General features: G+C 43.3%; 1 protein-coding gene across 2 annotated transcripts; it reads left to right on the forward strand.

The window, feature by feature from the left end:
* The first annotated feature begins 3422 nt into the window (after positions 1–3422).
* Positions 3423–15046, forward strand: LOC100559357 (cathepsin Z). 2 transcript variants are annotated; one of them, XM_062978982.1, is made up of 7 exons: positions 4013–4083; positions 6504–6650; positions 7953–8116; positions 9506–9685; positions 10832–10982; positions 13451–13613; positions 14634–15046. In XM_062978982.1, the coding sequence occupies exons 2-7, from the start codon at positions 6643–6645 to the stop codon at positions 14745–14747; spliced, it is 780 nt and encodes a 259-aa protein (XP_062835052.1). In that variant the 5' UTR covers positions 4013–4083; positions 6504–6642; the 3' UTR covers positions 14748–15046. The 2 variants fall into 2 exon arrangements, with proteins under 2 accessions (XP_062835051.1, XP_062835052.1); XM_062978981.1 differs by lacking the exon at positions 6504–6650 and having other exon boundaries at positions 3423–4083.
* Positions 15047–20827: the final 5781 nt, after the last annotated feature.

The raw sequence follows: 20827 nt of genomic DNA on the forward strand, positions 1-20827 counted from the left end.
TGGTGCTAAATTCGTAAATACAGTAATTACTACATAGCATTATTTCGTATTGAACTACTTTTTCTGTCAAATTTGTTGTATAACATGATGTTTTGGTGCTTAATTTGTAAAATCATAACCTAATTTGATGTTTAATAGGCTTTTCTTTCATCCCTCCTTATTATCCAACATATTTGCTTATCCAACGTTCTGCTGGCCCATTTATGTTGGATAAGTGAGACTCTACTGTATATAGATGTGCTACCTTGACTCACAGAATCGTCAAATTGAGAGAGACCATAAGGGCCATCTAGTCCAACCTCCTGTCGTGAAGAAATAGACAATAAACATTCCATCACTTGTTGGTTGAATTGCATCCAATTGTCCATCTCTTTTCACAGCTTCATTGCTTCACTTTGCACAGAGCTATCAGTGATCCATCATGTTGAATTCCCTACAATTTCCTGGAGCAGAAATCTGTGAAGTAAGACATTGCACAAATGATAAGGAGCAGGTGTTATTATTATTATTATTATTATTATTATTATTATTATTATTATTATTATTATTATTATACCACACAGACCACCACCCAAAATGCAAATCAGGATGGGGGGAGCATGGGAAACCCATCAGGTTCAACACTTCCAAGGTTCATCTGGCTTTGGCCCCAAGGAATATGGAAGAGAGAGGAAGTCTGCCCTGTTCTTCCTTTTAAAGACATACAGAGATTGCAAGTTTGTCAATTGGGTCTAAGGAAGGCATAGGCAAACTTCAGCCATCCAGCCTACTGGCTTTTAGGAATTGTGGGAGTTGAAGTCCAAAATACCTGGAGGGCTGAAGTTTGCCCATGCATGGTCTACAATCTCATGCCCCTTTCTTTCCATACAGTCTTGTTTGTATTCAGCAATGTAATATGGGTCAAAGAAGGCATTTCCCCCGCCCCAAAATAACAGTTCTCTCCCCTACCTAGACTTTTCTTTCAATCCTCAAATTTCTGACATTGCAGAGAGTGAGACAGTGAAAATGGTCTGCACCTTGAATTCTTCAAGATACAGTGTTCCCATTCCCTTTTATAACTCCACCCACCCATTTTCTTTGGATGTCTAGACATAATTTCAAAAGTTTTACCTTCCTGTAATGTTAGAGAAATGAGGACATGGCCTGTGATTTCCGGACGTCAAATATGAAGCAATCTCTTCAGGTCCTGGCACATCTCCAAGTGCTGGGCCCTTTATTGTAACTGTTTGGCACAGATGTTCGAAACAAACAGCTCATATTTGTGCCAATCAGTTATAATATGGAGATGCCATATTGGCATAGAAAGTCAGAAGAAGGTGTGCACCATCGTGGTTATTATATGGTTATGTGGCTGAGTGGGGATTTGAATCCTGGTCATCAGAGCTTGAGGGTGCATCAACACTGTACAACACATCAGCAATACAATTTGATACCACTTAAACCGTCATGCCTTAAATCAGGGGTCCCCAAACTTTTTTAACAGGGGGCCAGTTCACGGTCCCTCAGACCATTGGAGGGCCAAATTATAGTTTTTTAAAAAACTATGAACAAATTCCTATGCACACTGCACATATCTTATTTTGAAGTAAAAAACAAAACAAAAAGGGAACAAATACAGATTCAATGTTAATCATCATCATCATTATCATCATAAAAATAATAGAGGGTTGGAAGAGACCCCTTGGGATATCTACTCCAACCTCCTTCTGCTTTTGTGCACCACACCATAATCAAAGCACCGCTGACAGATAGCCACCCAATGACAACAACAACAACAACAACAACAACAACACCATAATAAACATGGTTGGAAGAGACCCCTTGGGCCATAGAGTCCAACCCCTTTCTCCCTTTGTGAACCAAAACATAAAGCACCCCTGACCAACAATGGCAATAATAATAATAATAATAATAATAATAATAATAATAATAATAATAATACTGTAATGTTCGGGGTTGGAAGAGTGCTAGCCTTCAAGAAAAATGAATCCATGACAGGGTTGCAAAGGAGGGAGTCTACTTGGCAAGATAAAACGGGAGGTCTCTACCTTTTGCCACAGGCATGCCTCCATTGTTGTTTTGACTCCTCCATCCCAGGTGGGGGAGGAGGCGGAAAAGGAGCATGCAAGGCGAGCAAGGAGGCAGGAAAAGCGTGCACCTTTCCCTCCTCCCTCGCCCCGTGCAGGCCTTTGTCAGAGGCGGCGGCGGGAAAGATGCCTGCAGGGCGAGGGAGGAAAGGCGCATGCCTTTTTCTCGCCCCGTGCATCCCTTCCTCGGCGGCAGCGGGAAAGGTGTGTGTGGGACGAGGAAAAGGCATGAGCCTTTCTCTCTTCTCTCACCCCACGCGCACCTTTCACGCTGCTTTCCTCGGCGGCGGCAGCGGGAAAGCTGCCCGCGAGGTGAGGCAGGAAAGGCACATGCCTTTCCCTCGCCCAGTGCGGCTCTTTCTCAGTGGAGGCAGCGGGAAAGGTGCATGCAGGGCGAAGAAAAGGCGTGCACCTTTCTTTCCTCCCTCACCCCGCGCGCACCTTTCCCGTTGCCTCCCTCGGCGGCAGCAGCAGGAAAGCTGCCCGTGGGGCGAGGGCTGAAAGGCGCATGCTTTTTCCTCGCCCCGTGCGGCCCTTCCTTAGTGGTGGCAGCAGGAAAGCTGCCCATGGTGTGAGGGAGGAAAGCCGCACACCTTTTCCTCGCCTCATGAGGCCCTTCCTCGGCGGCAGCGGCCGGAAAAGTGCCCATGAGGAGAGGTTGACAAGAAACTTCTCCTCCTTCTCCACACCACACTTTCTTGGTAGAGGAGGGAGCCACCACCCCGGGGGCCGGATAAATGGCTCCGATGGGCCGCATGTGGCCCGCGGGCCTTAGTTTGGGGACCCCTGCCTTAAATGATATGCAATCTTGGCAGTTGTAGTTTGGTGAGGCACCAGGACTCTTTGGAAAGGAAGCCTAAAGATATCGTAAAACTGCAACTCCCAGGATTCCATAGCATGGAGCCATGGCAGTTAAAGTGGTGTCAAATTGCATTACATCTATAGTGTAGATGCACCCAAGGTTTTGAGCCTTATCAGCCAAAGAATCCTGGTGCTTCACCAAACTACAAATCCCATAGAATGGACCCATGGCTGTGAAAGTGATCTGAAACCACATTCATTCTACAGTAGATGCACCCGTAATCCAAAACTCAAATCACACAATGTTACACGATTTTTGTTCCTAGGTTATAAATGTCATTTTCTAATTGGTTATATCATAAAAACATGGAAATGGTTTGTCAAACTACAAATACTTTGTTTTCATGGGACACCCTGCAGCACATTTTGCTATAGATTTTCAATGAATACCTTGTAGAGTCTGGACCAATTCAACATAGTTTGTGGCAGCCACAAAAGCGAAGTTTTTGCAGTATAATAACCTCTTTCAAAGTAAGTACCGCACCGTTAAACAGGAAATAACACTTTCAAACCAAGAACTGACATTTTTTCAAATTTCGTTACATAGTGTTACTGCACCACAGTGGCTCTGTTTGGGGTGCCTCTTTGTAAAAACAAAACAAAGCCAAGGAAGTTAACTCTAACCTCTTCCTCTTCTTTAGGCTATCTTCTAGTTTAATGTTATCAAGCTTACTATTTGTCAGGCTGAAGCCACTGCTTCCTACAAGGCGGGTCAAGTGGGATGGGAGCGTCACAAGTAACTGTTTAACTTCTTATCATGACAAGTTTCTGCTACAGCTAGATTAGGATGAGCAAAGCAGGGTTGGGGGAAGCAGGCTTCTCTTTTTCTTGGATTATTTTATCTCACAGGTTTTGAGATCCAGGTTAAACTGGTCTGAAAAACCCCCAGTATATTTCCAACCCTCTATTCCCTTTGTTGTTTCTTTGCCCTTCCTCCTCCTCCTCCTCCTCCTCTTTAAAAACCCAGTCGCCGAAGAAGAACCAGCACTGAGTTTGAGTCCAGTGGCACCATGGGCTTCTCTCACCTCCTCCTCATCTTCTTACCTTTCCTGAAGCTTTCTCTGGGCGCCGGACTATTCTTCAAGAGAGGAGAGAGCTGCTACAAACCCCTGACTGATGACCCTCCCACCCTCCGGTAAGAAACTGTGGATGATGAGTTAGGATTCAGTGGTTTATTAGGGGGGAAGAGGTGGAATCTGCATGTGGAAAGGCTCTCTTCCTTCCAGTAACCACAGTCTAGCTGCAAGAATGCCAAACAAAATCATTATCCTCCCAAAACCCAGGGTGCATCTATTTCAGGCATGGGCAAACTTTGGCCCTCCAGGTGTTTTGGACTCCAACTCCCACAATTCCTAACAGCCGGTAGTTGAATGTTGAATTAACCCAGTTTGGAACCACTTTAACAGCCATGGCTCAATGCTATGGAATCCAGTGGAGATACACCCCCATAGAAGAATTCTACCATCTAAAGGGAATTTCCCTTCAGTCCCCAAATGTCTAGCCTTGCATCAGCTGAAAACATCAGCTCAGCGTTTAAAAAGTAAGCCTCTCGGCATCCAAAGACCAGGGGCCCTGCAAAGGTAGCAAAGGCGATGCAAACAGGAAAGGTCTCCCCTTCTACAATGCTAGAACTTGGGAGGTTGGTTCTCTCCTGATCCCAGTGATTCCTCCATCCTGTGCATAGATGGTGCTTGCAGAATGTATTTGCTAATCATACGTCTTGGAAAAGCTCATTTTTTGGAGTGGGACTGTAACTCTCTAGCAAGCATGGCCTTACTATCTTGGGAAGTAATGAGATGAAGTTCAAAATACAATATACAGTATAGAGAGCTGGACAGGGGAATGTGTTCCTGTTGGTTCTACTGGATCTCTCAGCGGCCTTCAATAGCATTAACCATGGTATCCTCCTGGGTCGCCTTGCTGGGATGGGATTGGGAGGAATATCTTGCAGTGGCTCCGATCTTTCCTGGAGGGCTGTATTCAGAAGATGGTGCTGGGGGATTCCTGTTCGAACCCCTGGCCGTTGTCCTGTGGGGTTCCTTGGGGTTCTGTTTTCTCCTCCATTCTGTTTAACATATACATGAAACTGTTGGGAGAGGTCATCCAGAGCTTTGAAGTATGGTGCCTACTTCAAAGCTCTGGATGACCTCTCCCAACAGTTTCATGTATATGTTAAACAGAAGGATGGTGCCGGAGCCTCCGGTGGCCTAGGGGATAAAAGCCTTGTGACTTGAAGGTTGAGTTGCTGACCTGAAGGCTGCCAGGTTCGAATCCCACCCGGGGAGAGCGCGGATGAGCTCCCTCTATCAGCTCCAGCTCCATGCAGGGACATGAGAGAAGCCTCCCAGAAGGATGGTAAAACATCAAAAACATCCGGGCGTCCCCTAGGCAACATCCTTGCAGACAGCCAATTCTCTCACTCCAGAAGCAACTCCGGTTGCTCCTGACACAAAGAAGTATGGTGCCACCTGTATGCGGATGACACCCAACTCTACTACTCTTTCCACCAAATGTCAAGGAAGCTGTTCTGACCCAAAACCAGTGCCTGTCATCAGTAATGGACTGGATGAGGGCAAACAAATTGAAACTTAATTAGACAAAGCAGAGGTGTTCCTGGTCAGTCGGAAGGTAGATCAGAGAATAGGGATCCAGCCTGTGCTGGATGGGTACACTTCCCTAAAGACACAAGTTCACAGTTTGGGAGTCTTTCTGGAAGAAGCATTGAACCTGGAGGTCCAGGTGTCAGCAGTGGCCAGGAGGGCCTTTGCACTATTAAAACCTGTGCAGCAACTACGCCTGTTCCTTGAGAAGCCAGATCTGGCCATGGTGGTACATGCCTTAGTTGCATCCCGTCTGGATTACTGTAATGCACACTATGTGGGGCTGCCTCTGAAGAGTGCTTGGAAACTTCAGCTGGTGCAAAGAACTGCAGCCAGGTTGCTTGCTGGAGCTGGCTACAGGGAGCGGACAACCCCCTTGTTGAAGCAGCTCCATTGGCTGACAGTCTGTTTACAGGCACAATTCAAAGTGCTGGTTATGACCTTTCAACTCCTAGATGGTTTAAGTCCAGGCTATTTGGCTGACTGCATCCCTTGTACAAACCTGACTGGGCCCTGAGATCTTCAGGAGAGGCCCATCTCTCGGTCCCATCTCCATCTCAAGCTCAGGTGGTGGGAACGAGAGTGCGGGCCTCAACTCTGGAACTCCCTGCTCAGTGAAGCCAGAATGGCCACCTCCCTGCTGTCCTTCTGGCAACAGGCTAAAAACTTTTGATCCACACAGGTTTTTTTTAAAAAGAAGGTTTTTAAGATCAATTCAGGGGCTGCTGTGATTTTTAGTTTTGAATACGTTTTTGTGAATTTCCACTATGAATTTTAAAATATTGATATTTAATCCTGTTTTAATGTTTGTATATTTGTAGATTTTAAATTCTATGTTTTAAATGTAAGCTGCTTTGTGGAGAAAAAAAGCATGGTATAAATAAACATAATAATAATGTCAGCTTTTGAAAGCTGGGTTTGTCATGCTAATTATTTTAAGCATTTTCTGTGGCAGGTGGTGCCTGGTGGTGGCATAGTGTGTTAAAGTGCTGAGCTGCTGAACTTGCAGACCAAAAGGTCCCAGGTTCAAATCCCGGGAGCAGATGAACACCCGCTGTTAGCTCCAGCTCCTGCCAACCTAGTAGTTCAAAAACATGCAAATGTGAGTAGATCAATAGGTACCGCTCCAGCGGGAAGGTAACGGCACTCCATGCAGTCATGCCGGCCACATGACCTTGGAGGTGTCTACGGACAACGCCGGCTCTTTGGCTTAGAAATGGAGATGAGCACCAACCCCCAGAGTCGGTCACGACTGGACTTAACGTCAGGGGAAAACCTTTACCTTTTACCTATGGCAGGTTTGCAACAGGAATTTAAAGGCAGGGTAAACCTATCTTGAGTAGTATTTCAAAAAGGGCTGTTGTCTCCTGAGATACCTGAAAAAAATATCAGCGTCAAAGGTGATCACAGGACTGCTTAGACGCAATGGAGATGTCACAAGAGCGGTCATGCGGTTCCCAGAAAGAGGGAAGATTAAACCAAGGCAGAGCGATGATAAGAGCAGGGAACGGGAACGGTTAGCCCTCCAGAATACAATTGCCACAATCTCTTGCCCTTGGACATCCTAGTTGAAGATTCTGGGTGTACAAATCTGAACTATCTGGAGCATCAGTAGGTCTCCAGCTAGACTTGGCATCCCTTATCTGAAAGGTTAGGATATTTTTGGATTTTGGAATACCTGTATTTACATAATCTTGAAGATGAGGCCCAAGGCTAAATATGAAGTTCATTTATGGTTCCTATACACCTCATACACATAGCCTGAAGGTTATTTCATACAACATAATTTATGCATGAAACAAAATTTGTGAACATTGAAACAAAAGAAAACAAAGGTGTTGCTATATCAGCCACCAATATGGACCATGTCAGATTTTGGAGTATTAAGTCATAAAGGATAAGGGATGCTCGACTTGTATGTTCTCCCAGTCTGATTCCCAGCAGATGTGTTAAACTATATCTTAGGCATCGGCAAACTTTGGCCCTCCAGATGTTTTGGACTTCAACTCCCACAATTCCTAACAGCCTACCGGCTGTTAGGAATTGTGGGAGTTGAAGTCCAAAACACCTGGAGGGCCAAAGTTTGCCCATGATTGCTATATCTTGTCCCCAGTGAGTCCAACATATCTGCGGGGCACCAGGTTGGTGGGAGTCTGTTTAATGTGTTGGATTAGGAATTTGGAGGCCCAAGTAATGTTTTCCTCAAGCTTAAAGGTCAGTTAAAATTTTGGGCTGGATTCTCGCTATTATCTTAACCTGCCATGCAAGGCTGCTATAAGAATAAGTGAGAAAGGGAGAAGCATATGCAGGCAAATGAAATAAACAATAAATAAGACCCTACTCCTTAGTCATCAAATGTGGAACCAAGATTTAATCTGTTCTCTCCTTTTCTTCCACCACACAGAACCTACCCTCGTCCCCATGAATATTTGGACATCTCTGAGCTGCCCAAGTCCTGGGACTGGAGGAATGTAGACGGGGTCAATTACGTGAGCACGACTCGGAACCAGCACATCCCTCAGTATTGTGGGTCCTGTTGGGCTCATGGCAGCACCAGCGCTTTGGCAGGTAAGGCAAGTGGGCTTGGACTGATTTTGGTCTTGTGCCAGGATTAGTAAATGCACACAGCTTACTGGAATGCATCCAGGGGAATGCCTGGGTTTTCTTTCCTTGATCCTTACATGTGTGCCAGTTCCCCATTGGTATTGCCTTCGTTCATTTATTGTGGTTTGCCCTGTTGGACCAGAAAATCATTTGCCAAGATTGTTACTGAAATAACTTGTTGTGTAGCTCAGGGCTCTGTCATACTACACTACTATTTAGCTGTAATTCCACTTCACCTGTAATTCATAGGAAATGCTTAGACAGGGCTGGCTCTAGGCAATTTTCAAGTGTAAAAGGTAAAGGTAAAGGTTTCCCCTGACGTTAAGTCCAGTCATGTCTGACTCTGGGGGTTGGTGCTCATCTCCATTTCTAAGCCAAAGAGCCGGCGTTGTCCATAGACACCTCCAAGGTCATGTGGCCGGCATGACTGCATGGAGCGCCATTACCTTCCCATTACCTTCCCTACCTTACCTATTGATCTACTCACACTGGCATGTTTTCGAACTGCTAGGTTGGCAGAAGCTGGAGCTAACAGCGGCCGCTCACACCGCTCCCAGGGTTTGATCCTGGCACCTTTTGGTCTGCAAGTTCAGCAGCTCAGTGCTTTAACACACTTCGCCATCGAGGCTCCGTGTAAGCGAACAGAATTTTGGCACCCCCCCCCCCCCCCCCAAAACCAATCACTGAAAAATAAAAGTGTTGGATAAGCGAAAATGTTGGATAATAAACAGGGATTAAGGAAAAGCCTATTAAACATCAAATTACATTATGATTTTACAAATTAAGCACCAAAACAACATGCTTTACAACAAATCAACAGAAAAAGCAGTTCAATAAATGGTAATGTTATGTAGGAATTACTATATTTGCGAATTTAGAACCAAACATTGAACTGGGATATAGGGCAGTGTGGGCTCAGATAACCCAGTTCAAAGCAGATATTGTGGGTTATTCTGCTTTGATATTCTGGGTTATATGGCTGTGTGGATGAGCCCTGAGGGTCCTTCCACACAACCATATAACCCAAAATATCAAGGCAGATAATCCACATTATTTGCTTTGAACTGGATTATATGGCAGTGTGGACTCAGATAACCCAGTTCAAAGCAGATATTGTGGTCACTGAAAAGATGTCTGCTCTACAAAAGAAGGCAGACTTAGCCAACTTGTCAGACCGACTTCATTTTTTTGTTTTGTTTTACTAGAAGTCCATATTCTACTAATCAGTAGCAATTGCAAAACTGTGTGTGTATATGTTGCATGTGAGCCAGAAGTGGAAGCAGTGCCCAGCTCCCCTCCTGATAAAACATATAGTACAGACTGAAATACAATATTGTATCTATTTTTTCTCAGATCGCATCAACATCAAGAGGAAAGGCGCCTGGCCCTCAGCTTACCTCTCCGTTCAGCATGTGATTGACTGTGCCGGGGTCGGGTCCTGCCACGGAGGGGACCATAGTCACGTCTGGAGGTACGCACACCACCATGGCATCCCAGACGAGACCTGCAACAATTACCAAGCTAAAGACCAAGGTATGTGAGGTCAAATAACATGAGGTGACTTCCCATATGAAGCTGATGATAAAAAAAGAAATGTAAACAACTTCATTCCTTTATTCCTGTCTTGTAAATAAGCCCAAAATTACCAGCCTTTAATGCCCATCTAAATATGTATGGAGCCCCAGTGGTGCAGCAGGTTAAACTGCTGAGCTTCTGAACTTGCTGACCAAAAGGTCTGCAGTTCGAATCCGGGGAGCACCCCGCTCTTGCTGTTAGCCCCAGCTTCTGCCAACCTAGCAGTTCTAAAACATTCAAATGTGAGTAGATCAATAGGTACAGCTCTGGCAGGAAGGTAACGGCACACCATGCAGTCATGCCAGCCACATGACCTTGGAGGTGTCTACGGACAACGCCAGCTCTTCGGCTTAGGAATGCAGATGAGCACCAACCCCCAGGTAGGGGAAGGTAATGGGGAAACAATGTCAGGGGAAAATCTTTACCTACCTTTACTAAATATGCATTATTATAAAAGAAGGAAAGAAGAGCAGAGGAAATCCTTTCCTGTGACAGGCCTGGGCAAACTTCATCCCTCCAGGTGTTTTGGACTTCAACTCCCACAATTCCTAACAACCGGTAGGCTGTTAGAAATTGTAGGAGTTGAAGTCTAAAACACCTGAAGGGACAAAGTTTGCCCAGGCCTGTTTTAGGCTCACAGTCCTGGCTTCTACACAACATATTTAGTGAAGAAAGACTATCCCTTTCACTGATAGGAATCTGCTTGAGATTGGTATCAGAAAGCTGTCATTTCCCTTATTACTGTCGGATGGCAGGGCCTTCTTGGCGATGGATCAGAAGGGTTTAAAAATCCATGTGGACATCAAACACATTCCCTCTTTTTATTTTTAGTTGTGCTTCTATTCTGGAAGCTGTTTTGTGATCATGACTTCTTCTTTTTCCCCTTTGATTTTGCTATGCATGCTTTTAATGTTTGTTTTCATTTTGTTTAATGTTTTATTTGTCTTCTGTAATGTAAGAACCTTAGGGTTTTTATCTGGCAAGCCCAAGATAGAATTAATAAAGCAAGTGAATATAGAACAGTTCCAGCTTTTATTCAATGGATAAATTTTGTCACAAGATGGATGTTATCACACATAACCTTTCTGTGCATCTATTTTGCAGAATGTGACAAGTTTAATCAATGTGGGACTTGTGTTACTTTTGGACAATGCCATGTGATAAAGAACTACACCCTCTGGAAAGTGGGAGATTACGGCCACGTCAAGGGGAGAGAGAAAATAATGGCAGAAATCTATGAAAATGGCCCCATCAGGTAAAAAAAACCCTCTCATAAAGTTGCTGAAGAAATACAGTAATTGAGATGGCATTTCTCCATATCCTTTTTTGTTTTTGTTTCATTAAAATAGAAACCAAAATAGTAGTTTGTATTATTATTATTATTATTATTATGTTGTTGTTGTTGTTGTTGTTGTTGTTGTGTGCCTTTAAGTTGCTTCCAACTTATGGTGACCTCAAGGCAAGCCTATCAGAGGGGCATTTGCCTTTGCCTTCCTCTGAAGCTGAGAGAGTGTGACTTGCCTAAGATCATCCAGTGGGTATCCATGGTTGAGTGAGGATTCAAATTGTGATTGGAATCCAAAAAACCATCACACCATGCTGGCTTCAGATAGATAGATAGATAGATAGAGAGAGAGAGAGAGAGAGAGAGAGAGAGAGAGAGAGAGAGAGAGAGAGAGATATGCATGGATGGATGGATGGATGGATGGATGGATGGATGGATGGATGGATAGATAGATAGATAGATAGATAGATAGATAGATAGATAGATCTTCACAAATGCACATAGATACACACAGTGGGCTCACATTATGTGAACTCATTGATTTCAGTTATACATGAAGAACTTTGAATTGTGCTAGAGGATCTGATGATGCTTAGATGTTCTCTCTAGACCTCCAGTGTGATTCTGTGTTCAGTTTCTACTGAACGGTGAACCACTGGGTTGTTGTATGTTTGCTGGGCTGTATGGCCATGTTCCAGAAATATTCTCTCCTGGTGTTTCACCCACATCTATGGCAGGCATCCTCAGAGGTTGTGAGGTATGAGGATGCCTGCCATAGATGTGGGCAAAACTTCAGGAGAGAATACTTCTGGAACATGGCCATACAGCCCGGAAAACATACAACAACCCTGTGATCCCAGCCATGAAAGCCTTCGATAACACGGTGAACCATTGGTGCCAGAATTCAGGATAGTCACAAGCCATGCTGTCTGAGAGTTGTTTGGAAGAGGAATTTTTTCCAAGTTCTTATCAATTTCATGGTCAAAGTAGTCCCATTTCCAGAATTAGTAAAATTATGTGCCAGCCACTATTTCTATCCATGTGGTTGCAATGGGAATGTAAGGATATACAAAAATCACAAAAACAGGTTACCGTGAGAGATAAGAAAGTCGCCGCTCCTCTTGACCTTCTGCTCTACTAGTATGAGCCTCACAGGGCTTTGGGCAAGGCATTACAGCAGTTGTATTGTCCTGTTGAACTGTCTTGTTTTCATCAACTACAAAGCTATTGCAATTTTCTAAACAGTGTCTGAAATAGTGCAGTCAACATCCTCTTTCAATCACTTTTCTGGTTGGTATCAATGGCTAATGTCTGTTTGGTAGGTAACTCCATCCTTGCAGTGATGGTTAGATTATGAGTGATTTCTTGACAACCTCTTTATCATTGCTTTTTTAAAAAAGCAAAATATTACTATTGAAATGGCAACAATTTCCAGTTTGTCTGAGAATCTTTAGCAGATATTGCTACTATCTTTCATGCATTAAGACAAACAAATAAAAGAGCCTTCCATTGAGTGAGCTTTTTTTGTTTTCTATGAACATTTAGTAGATATTGCTTGCTACTATCTTTAACTTTGGTGCATTAAGACAAACAAAAAAGCCTTCTATTGATTGAGCTGCTTTTGTTTTCTGAGAATCTTTAGCAGACATTGCTACTATCTTCAACTGATGCATTAAGACAAAAAAAACAGGAAAACTTTCTATTGAGTAAGCAGTGTTTTGTATTCTGATTTCATTGAAATTCAAGTGTGTTGAATTTGGCGGTCAGGTTACATTTCCTGAATTTCCCAAAGTTAATTCTTATGTCCTCCTGAATTGGGTCAACCCACTGATGACCAGATTATGCTCCCTTTACTTTAATGCATCGTGGTCCTGGGAATAATCTCTGAATTTGCAAAAGGATGTCTGTCTCATCTTTGAGTAGAGTTATATAGGACTGTATTATTGATTATATGGAAACACCAATTGATTTCAAAGTGATATCTAAACTAGCATTGGATCCTAATCTGCATCATTTTGTATAATATATGGGCCTGAACTAGAAAGCCCCCATGGCATCGTGGTGTGAATTTTGGACTACAGCTCCAGGGTTTGAATTCCCAGTTGGCCATGAAAACTGAGCGATTCCAGACAAGCACACGGTTCCAGAAAGCTCCATGATTGGAGTTAGGATTGCCATAAACCTGAAACGAATCGAAGACATAGAACAATTATTTGAACGTGTGTGTGTGTGTGTGTGTGTATATATATATATGTATGTATGTATGTGTATATATGTGTGTGTGTGTGTGTGTATATATATATATATATATATATATATATATATATATATATATATATATATATATATATAAATTGGGAACTTGAAAGTTTTGCATGTTGACCTCAGAGGAACTTGTTGGTTTTGACTAGCATTTTAATATCTTTTAATTTCAACAGTTGTTCAATCATGGCCACTCCAAAACTGCATGAATACACTGGAGGACTATATGAAGAATACAACCCATCACCTTCTACAAACCACGTTGTTTCCATAGCTGGCTGGGGAGTGGAAAATGATACAGAATACTGGATTGTCCGCAACTCTTGGGGTGAACCCTGGGTAAGATGGAGACAAATTCTACCCAAAAAAATCCTTCTGTTTTTCTCTTTGTCTTATTTTTCTAAAGAGTCCTAAGGAGGAAGTAGAGTGAAACATTATAAAACAGAGAAGCTGGTTTTGAAGCAACTAACCCTAAAGGCACCAGATCCCATCTGAGCTTGGAAGCTAAGCAGAGTTGGCTGTCATTAGTACTTGGACCATCAATTAATATTGGTGCTGTAGACTATATTTCAAAGGGGAAAAACACTTCTGAGGATTCCTTGCCTATGAAAATCATATGAAATTCGTGAGTCATCAGGCACCTTGAAGGCACACACACATCAGACTTCACTATTTTCATCCAAACAGATATTTTGGACTCCAGGAAGAGTTCAAATGGGTTGCTGTGAGTTTTTTGGGCTGTATGGCCAGAGAATGCTGCTGGAATATGGCCACACAGCCCAAAAACCTCACAGCAACCCAGTGGTTCTGGCCATGAAAGCCTTCAACAGAGCCCAAAATATTGGGAATATTGCAACTTTTAATCCAAAGATCTGGAATAAATCAGGTTAAAAGAAAAGTCTATTTTACTCATTGAGAGGCCCTCCTGGGCTTTAGAGAGATTTTTTTCCATGGAAGTGTGTGGCACTGGATGTGGGATGTTCTGCATGGAAAGCGTATACAATATCACCGAGTTTTGAGCCTGGTGCAGTGAACTGTAAGGATCTTGTTGCAATCTTTCTTTGTTCCCACTTTCCATATGCACATATGTATGGCCAGTTTAGAATATGAGCTTCTCAAGACTTATGGCTTTGCATAGTTTTTGATAGTTTTGGTTATTTGTTGCTTATTTTGTTTTTCTGTTCTGCTTATGTTATTTTGTAAAGCACCAGGTATATGGTAAGCCATGATAGCTAGACTCTTTTGGGAGCTATAGCCCCCAAAGTAATGTTTCCAAATGCTGTGCAAGACATAAAAGGTAGCTGAATCTGGCTTTGTGATCATTTGCCTATATAACTAATGCCACTTAATATCTTGCAGGGTGAACAAGGCTGGCTTAGAATTGTGACCAGTGCATATAAAGGGGGCAAAGGAGCAGAGTACAACCTCGCTGTTGAAGAAAAGTGTTCTTATGGAGACCCAATCCTTTCCTGAGTTTGCACTGGTCTCTGTTTGCAATTGTGGTTTAAGAGTGCAAGGACAGTTCCAGCCAGTTATCTCTCCTCTTCAAACAGATGGACTGATTTACTGCAATATCACGGACTTAAGGAATGGTAACCTAACTGAGCCCATTCTCTCAGGTTCATTCTCTGAGGCTTTAAAGCCTCTCTTCCCCAGTAATATTACCGTCATAAATTTGTCTGGTCAGAATATGAAATAGGGACTCTGCTACTGTGCCTTTGTAGACTACACAGAATAAACTAGCTCAGTCAGCAGCTGAGACTTCTTTTTAATGCGCTGTTTCATTTTTATTTGTTTTTACTGGATCGATTTGAAATTGCTTGTAATCATATTTTTTCATTTGTACATTTTTACTGATACATCCTTTTTATCCATATCTATTTTATAAGGCACCTTGCATCTAAGTGCTTGGGCAGGGGGTGGGGGGGGGAGCCGTGGTATGAAGAAATAAATAAAATGACAATCATTTTAACTGAGGTTGGGTGCCACCCTCCATTATTTGATGTCAAAAATGCCTGCTTTTTCGAAACCAAAAGTGGACTGGTCACTTCTGGGTGTTTTGATGTATTTAATTTTAGATTCTCTGTGGGCTGCAGAAGATTAGAGTAGAATCACAGAAGAATAGAGTTGGAAGAGACCACATGGACCATCCAGTCCAATCCCGACATACAGGAAAAGCACAATCAAAGTACCACTGACAGATGGCCATCCAGACCTGTTTAAAAGCCTCCAAGGAAGGAGCTTCCGCCATACACCAAACTTTGGCCACTGGACTTGCTTTGGTTGCCCACCTCTGGCTTCAGGTTGGGTCGCCTCCAGGTTCTGCTGATGTGCCCAAGAGGCCATGGTCGCCATCTCTAACCCAGATTAAGGACCTCTTGAATAGACAGGTGCCACAAATCTCCCATATCTTATTTGACCCCATATCAAGTGATTATTGAGAGCACAAATGCTCTTGTGTAAACATCTGATGAAACATACCCAGCCATTGTTTCAGGAAATCCAATCACTCTTTGCTTTTGTTTGTCCAAAACCCTTGGGTCAGGAGCCCATCTTATCTTGCCCTGGCTTTTCTTGTACTGAATCACACAATTGGATCATCTAATCCTTTTACAAAGGTGAGCTGGCACTCCTTCCTCAGCCCGACTTGGAAATGCAATCTGGGACTTTCTTTGTGGAAATCATGTGCTCTCCCATTGAACTGGGGCCTTTTCTCCTGCCCCCTCCTCCTGTCTTCTGACAATTCCTACTGGCTATCTTGAGACATTTGTGTAGTGCTTGAGAATGGGCCAAAAGGCAAAAAGTGCTCTGGAAACACCAAGGTTGGGTACCCACTTTTTTTCTTCTGTTAAAACAGGCATGGGCAAACTTCAGCCTTCCCTCCAGGTGTTTTGGACTTCAACTCCCACAATTCCTAACAGCCAGTTGAAGTTTGCTCATGCCTGATGTAAAGAAACTGAAACTTGAGATGAGATTTAACAAAACCTGAGATACCATTACATGTCCATAGTTTTTTGATTGCCCAGTGCCAAATATGAAAGTAAATTCACCAGATTTATCTCCCCCAACTTATCTAACTTCTTATTCAGGAGGATATCACCAAAATGGTTATCGATCACTACCTACATATTTTAAAATCACAGTCTCTACATTTTTGACAGTTCACAGAGGGTTCATGAAGCACAAAATTGGATCATTAATCCAGTGCATTAACCCACCTCTGCACTGCAGGGCGAGTACTTATAAAAAACTGCAAAGTATCATTTCTAGGGATTTGCCAAGTTCTCCAATGCAGTTCTATGGTAACTTCTGGGGAAAAACATGCCATAGAATTGCTTGGCCCCAGAGGATTCCAGCAAATTCCCAGAGAAACCATTTCCCCCTAGATGTGGGTAAGTGAAACTATCAATAGGCATTCTAGGGGTCTTATTTATATACTATATAGCATCTAAGAAATTTGCCTGAACCCATAATAGGGTTGATGGACTGTGCATTTTTATGTGCAGAGGTTCCTGGGTTAATATGCACATTAATCCAGCTCTGGAGCAGCCATGATGTATAGGCGTTTGGAGACAACCACAACCAACATCAAAGCACTTTTAATGTTAGTAAAAACAACCAGTTTTGAATGCCCACTCTGGCTATCGTTACAAAAAGCTTCACCTGACATACAGAGAAAATGATTTTTGCAGGAGGGAGTTAAGATGGCTTCCACAATCCTATTTAGAGGTAGAGTTATAGTCTCCAAGGCCTTCTTTGACATTTCCCATCCCACCCTTTATATAAATATCTAAACCCTATTTCTTCTCAGAGAAGTGTAAGTTTTCAGATCCTCCACATGTTTTTATTTTTATTTTTTATTTATTTACAGCATTTTTATCCCACCTTTCTGACCCGAGGGGACTCAAGGTGTTATATAGAATTATGTATGGCAACTAAGGCCCCTTCTACATTGCCCTTATATTCCAGGATCTGATCCCAGGTGATCTGCTTTGAACTGGATTATAGAGTTATAGAGTTGGAAGAGACCTCATGGGCCATCCAGTTCAACCCCCTGCCAAGAAGCAGGAAAATCACATTCAAAGCATCCCCAACAGATGGCAATCCAGCCTCTGTTTAAAAGCCTCCAAAGAAGGAACTTCCACCACACTCCAGGGCAGAGAGTTCCACTGCTGAACAGCTCTCACAGGTAGGAAGTTCTTCCTAATGTTCACGTGGAATCTTCTTTCCTGTAGTTTGAAGCCATTGTTCCACGTCCTTGTCTCTAGCAGAAAACAAGCTTGCTCCCACATCCCTATGACTTCCCCTCATGTATTTATACATGGCTATCATGTCTCCTCTCAGCCTTCTCTTCTTCAGGCTAAACATGCCCTGCTCTTGAAGCCGCTCCTCATAGGGCTTGTTCTCCAGGCACTTGATTATTTTAGTCACCCTCCTCTGGACACCTTCCAGCTTGTCAACATCTCCCTTCAATTGCGGTGCCCAGAACTGAACACAGTATTCCAGGTGTGTCTGACCAAGGCAGAATAGAGGGGTAGCATGACTATTCTGAGTCTCCACTGCCATATAATCTGGGATCAGTTCCTGGGATATAAGGACAGTGTTGAAGGGGCCTCAGTGTACTCTTGCATGACATTCTATCTCTGAGCTGTCTCCAAGTTACATAGTAACTTTCAAAGACTTCCAGCAAGTAATGAGAGCTGGCAGCACATAGTAAAGGGAACATCCAGGCCTAGGGCATTTGTCAATCAACCATGACACAACTTTGTGCACTTGACACAGATGGGCTCTGTGCCACGGGGATGTTGCAGCATTCAAGAACGGTTTTCCTCCAATGTTAGGCACATCATGGATTTTTAAATGTAGCATTTTGATTTGATCATAGTTTGGTAAAGCTATGTTTTTGGATGATCATGATGAGAATCTTGCTGCCAGGTTCTCCAATGTCTCTGGCCCCTTCTACACTGCTATATATGGAGAGAAAATGCCGGGTATAAATAAACATAATAATAATAATGATAATAATAATCTCTACATACAAATGCGACAAACATTCAACACCGTTTATACATCGACAAGACAGACAATTGTATATAGTAAGGTAAAGGTTTCCCCTGACATTAAGTCCAGTCATGTCTGACTCGGGGGGTTGGTGCTCATCTCCATTTCTAAGCCGAAGAGCCGGCGTTGTCCGTAGACACCTCCAAGGTCATGTATATATATAGGATTTTTCCCATCTTTGGCATCTTAAAGGCTTGTGCTCTGTTACAGTCACCTGAGGGGGGGGGGGGTGCTGTTGCTCCATCTCCCTGCCAAAGAGCTTTGTTCATAAACTTCCTCCTTGATTGAATCACTGGCATTTTTCTGGCCTTTCCTTATGGGTGGCTTAAATACCCCTCTCCCGCTTTTAAGTGGTACCTATTTATCTACTTACATTTTTGCTTTCGAACCGCAAGGTAGATGGAAGCTCAGCTATAGGCCAGGAGCTCACCCTGACCTGGGCTTCAGATTGTCAACCTTTTGATCGACTATATTTATTGCAGCTGGCGGTTCAACCTGCTGTGCAAAAGCCCGGCCAAGTACTATTTCCAAGCTCTGGAGGTAATGTTGCAGAAAACACATGAACCCTCCGTATCCATGGGGGATTGGTTCCAGGATCCACCTGTGGATATCCCAAACTGTGCATGTTCAGGTTCTTCTTAAAATTTGTGCAGGCCATCAGTGGTTGGACCTCTATTGATGTCCTATGACATTTTTAAGTAAACATGTTCAGTCTCTCTGCAAATCTCACAAAAGGAATGCCTGCACTTGCCAAGCTTCTAGAGAGCTGAACTAAAACAGATGAGACAACAAATTGTTGAAATCTTCCCTTATAGAAAGGAAAGTAAGATGAAAGGAAGCGAAGGGGGGGGGGGGGAGACTCTCACAGCATCTTTAAGACTTGACTTTCATGTCAGCATGACCTTTCATGAATATCAATCCACTACATCAGATGCATATCAAAATTATATTAAAGTGGGAGTAAAGTAGTTGAAAAGCTTGGAAGAGTTTGCTCAGCCTTGGGCTTTCATGTGTCAAGAAAGGACATTAAATGGCTTTTTCAGTCCTATTGTTGGAGGTTTTATTGCCAGATATCCCCAACTGATTTCAGAAACTAAGCAGGTTGTCAGTACAAACTGACAATGAATACCAGGTGCTGGAGGCTATGTTTCACAAGAAGGAACAGGCAAAACCACCTCTGAGTATCACTTCACAAAAGGGGAGAAAAAATCCTGTGAAATCCCAGGGGTTGTTACTGTGTGGTGGAACATCCTTCCTTGGAAGCAAACAGAGATTGGATGGTTGTTGTATGTCTTTCGGGCTGTGTGGCCATGTTCCAGAAGCATTCTCTCCTGACGTTTCGCCCACATCTATGGCAGGCATCCTCAGAGGTTGTGAGGTATGGATAAACTAAGTCAGGAAAGGAAAGAATATATATCTGTGTAGAGTCCAAGGTGTGGCAAGAGATTGGATGTCTTGTCGAAGGCTTTTATGGCTAGGATCACAGGGCTGTTGTATGTTTTCCAGGCTGTATGGCCATGTTCCAGAAATATTCTCTCCTGACGTTTCACCCAAATCTCTGGCAGGCATCCTCCGAGGTTGTGAGATATGGAGAAACTAAGCAAGGAAGGTTTATATATATATCTGTGGAAAGTCCAGGGTGAGAGAAGAACTCTTGTCCACTGGAGGCCAGCGTGAATGTAGTTAATCACCTTAATTAGCATTGAATAGCTTCATCTCCTGGCTTCTTGCTGCCTGGGGGCATCCTTTGTTCAGAGTCTTTAGCTGCCCCTTGTTGATTCATGTCTGGAACTCCTCTGTTTTCAGGGAATTCCTGCCTTGGATGTGGGCGAAACGTCAGGAGAATAATACTTTTGGAACATGGCCATACAGTCTGGAAAACATACAACAACCCAGAGATTGGATGGCCATCTGTCAGAGGTACTTTGATTGTGTTTTACCTACCAAATGGGAGGGATAGCTAACAATCCAGAAGACAGGAGCAGAATTCAAAACGATCTTGACAGACTAGAGAGATGGGCCAAAACTAACAAAATGAAGTTCAACAGGGACAAATGCAAGATACTTCACTTCGGCAGAAAAAATGGAATGCAAAGATACAGAATGGGGGTGCCTGGCTAGACAGCAGTATGTGCGAAAAAGACCTTGGAGTCCTCGTGGACAAAAAGTTAAACATGAGCCAACAATGTGATGCGGCAGCTAAAAGAACCAATGGGATTCTGGCCTGCATCAATAGGGGAATAGCGTCTAGATCCAGGGAAGTCATGCTCCCTCTCTATTCTGCCTTGGTCAGACCACACCTGGAATACTGCGTCCAATTTTGGGCACCGCAGTTGAAGGGAGATGTTGACAAGCTGGAAAGCGTCCAGAGGAGGGCGACTAAAATGATTAAGGGTCTGGAGAACAAGCCCTATGAGGAGCGGCTTAAAGAGCTGGGCATGTTTAGCCTGCAGAAGAGAAGGCTGAGAGGAGACATGATAGCCATGTACAAA

This window comes from Anolis carolinensis, chromosome 4 (genome assembly GCF_035594765.1).
Source record: "Anolis carolinensis isolate JA03-04 chromosome 4, rAnoCar3.1.pri, whole genome shotgun sequence".
NCBI lineage: Eukaryota > Metazoa > Chordata > Lepidosauria > Squamata > Dactyloidae > Anolis > Anolis carolinensis.

Bases quoted from the DNA above. Each gene is read 5' to 3' on its own strand.
- LOC100559357 (XM_062978981.1), top strand. From the start codon at position 3,959: ATGGGCTTCTCTCACCTCCTCCTCATCTTCTTACCTTTCCTGAAGCTT. The intron at 8,117-9,505 runs GTAAGGCAAGTG...ATTTTTTCTCAG, and splicing joins CAGCACCAGCGCTTTGGCAG to ATCGCATCAACATCAAGAGG. The intron at 10,983-13,450 runs GTAAAAAAAACC...TAATTTCAACAG, and splicing joins TATGAAAATGGCCCCATCAG to TTGTTCAATCATGGCCACTC.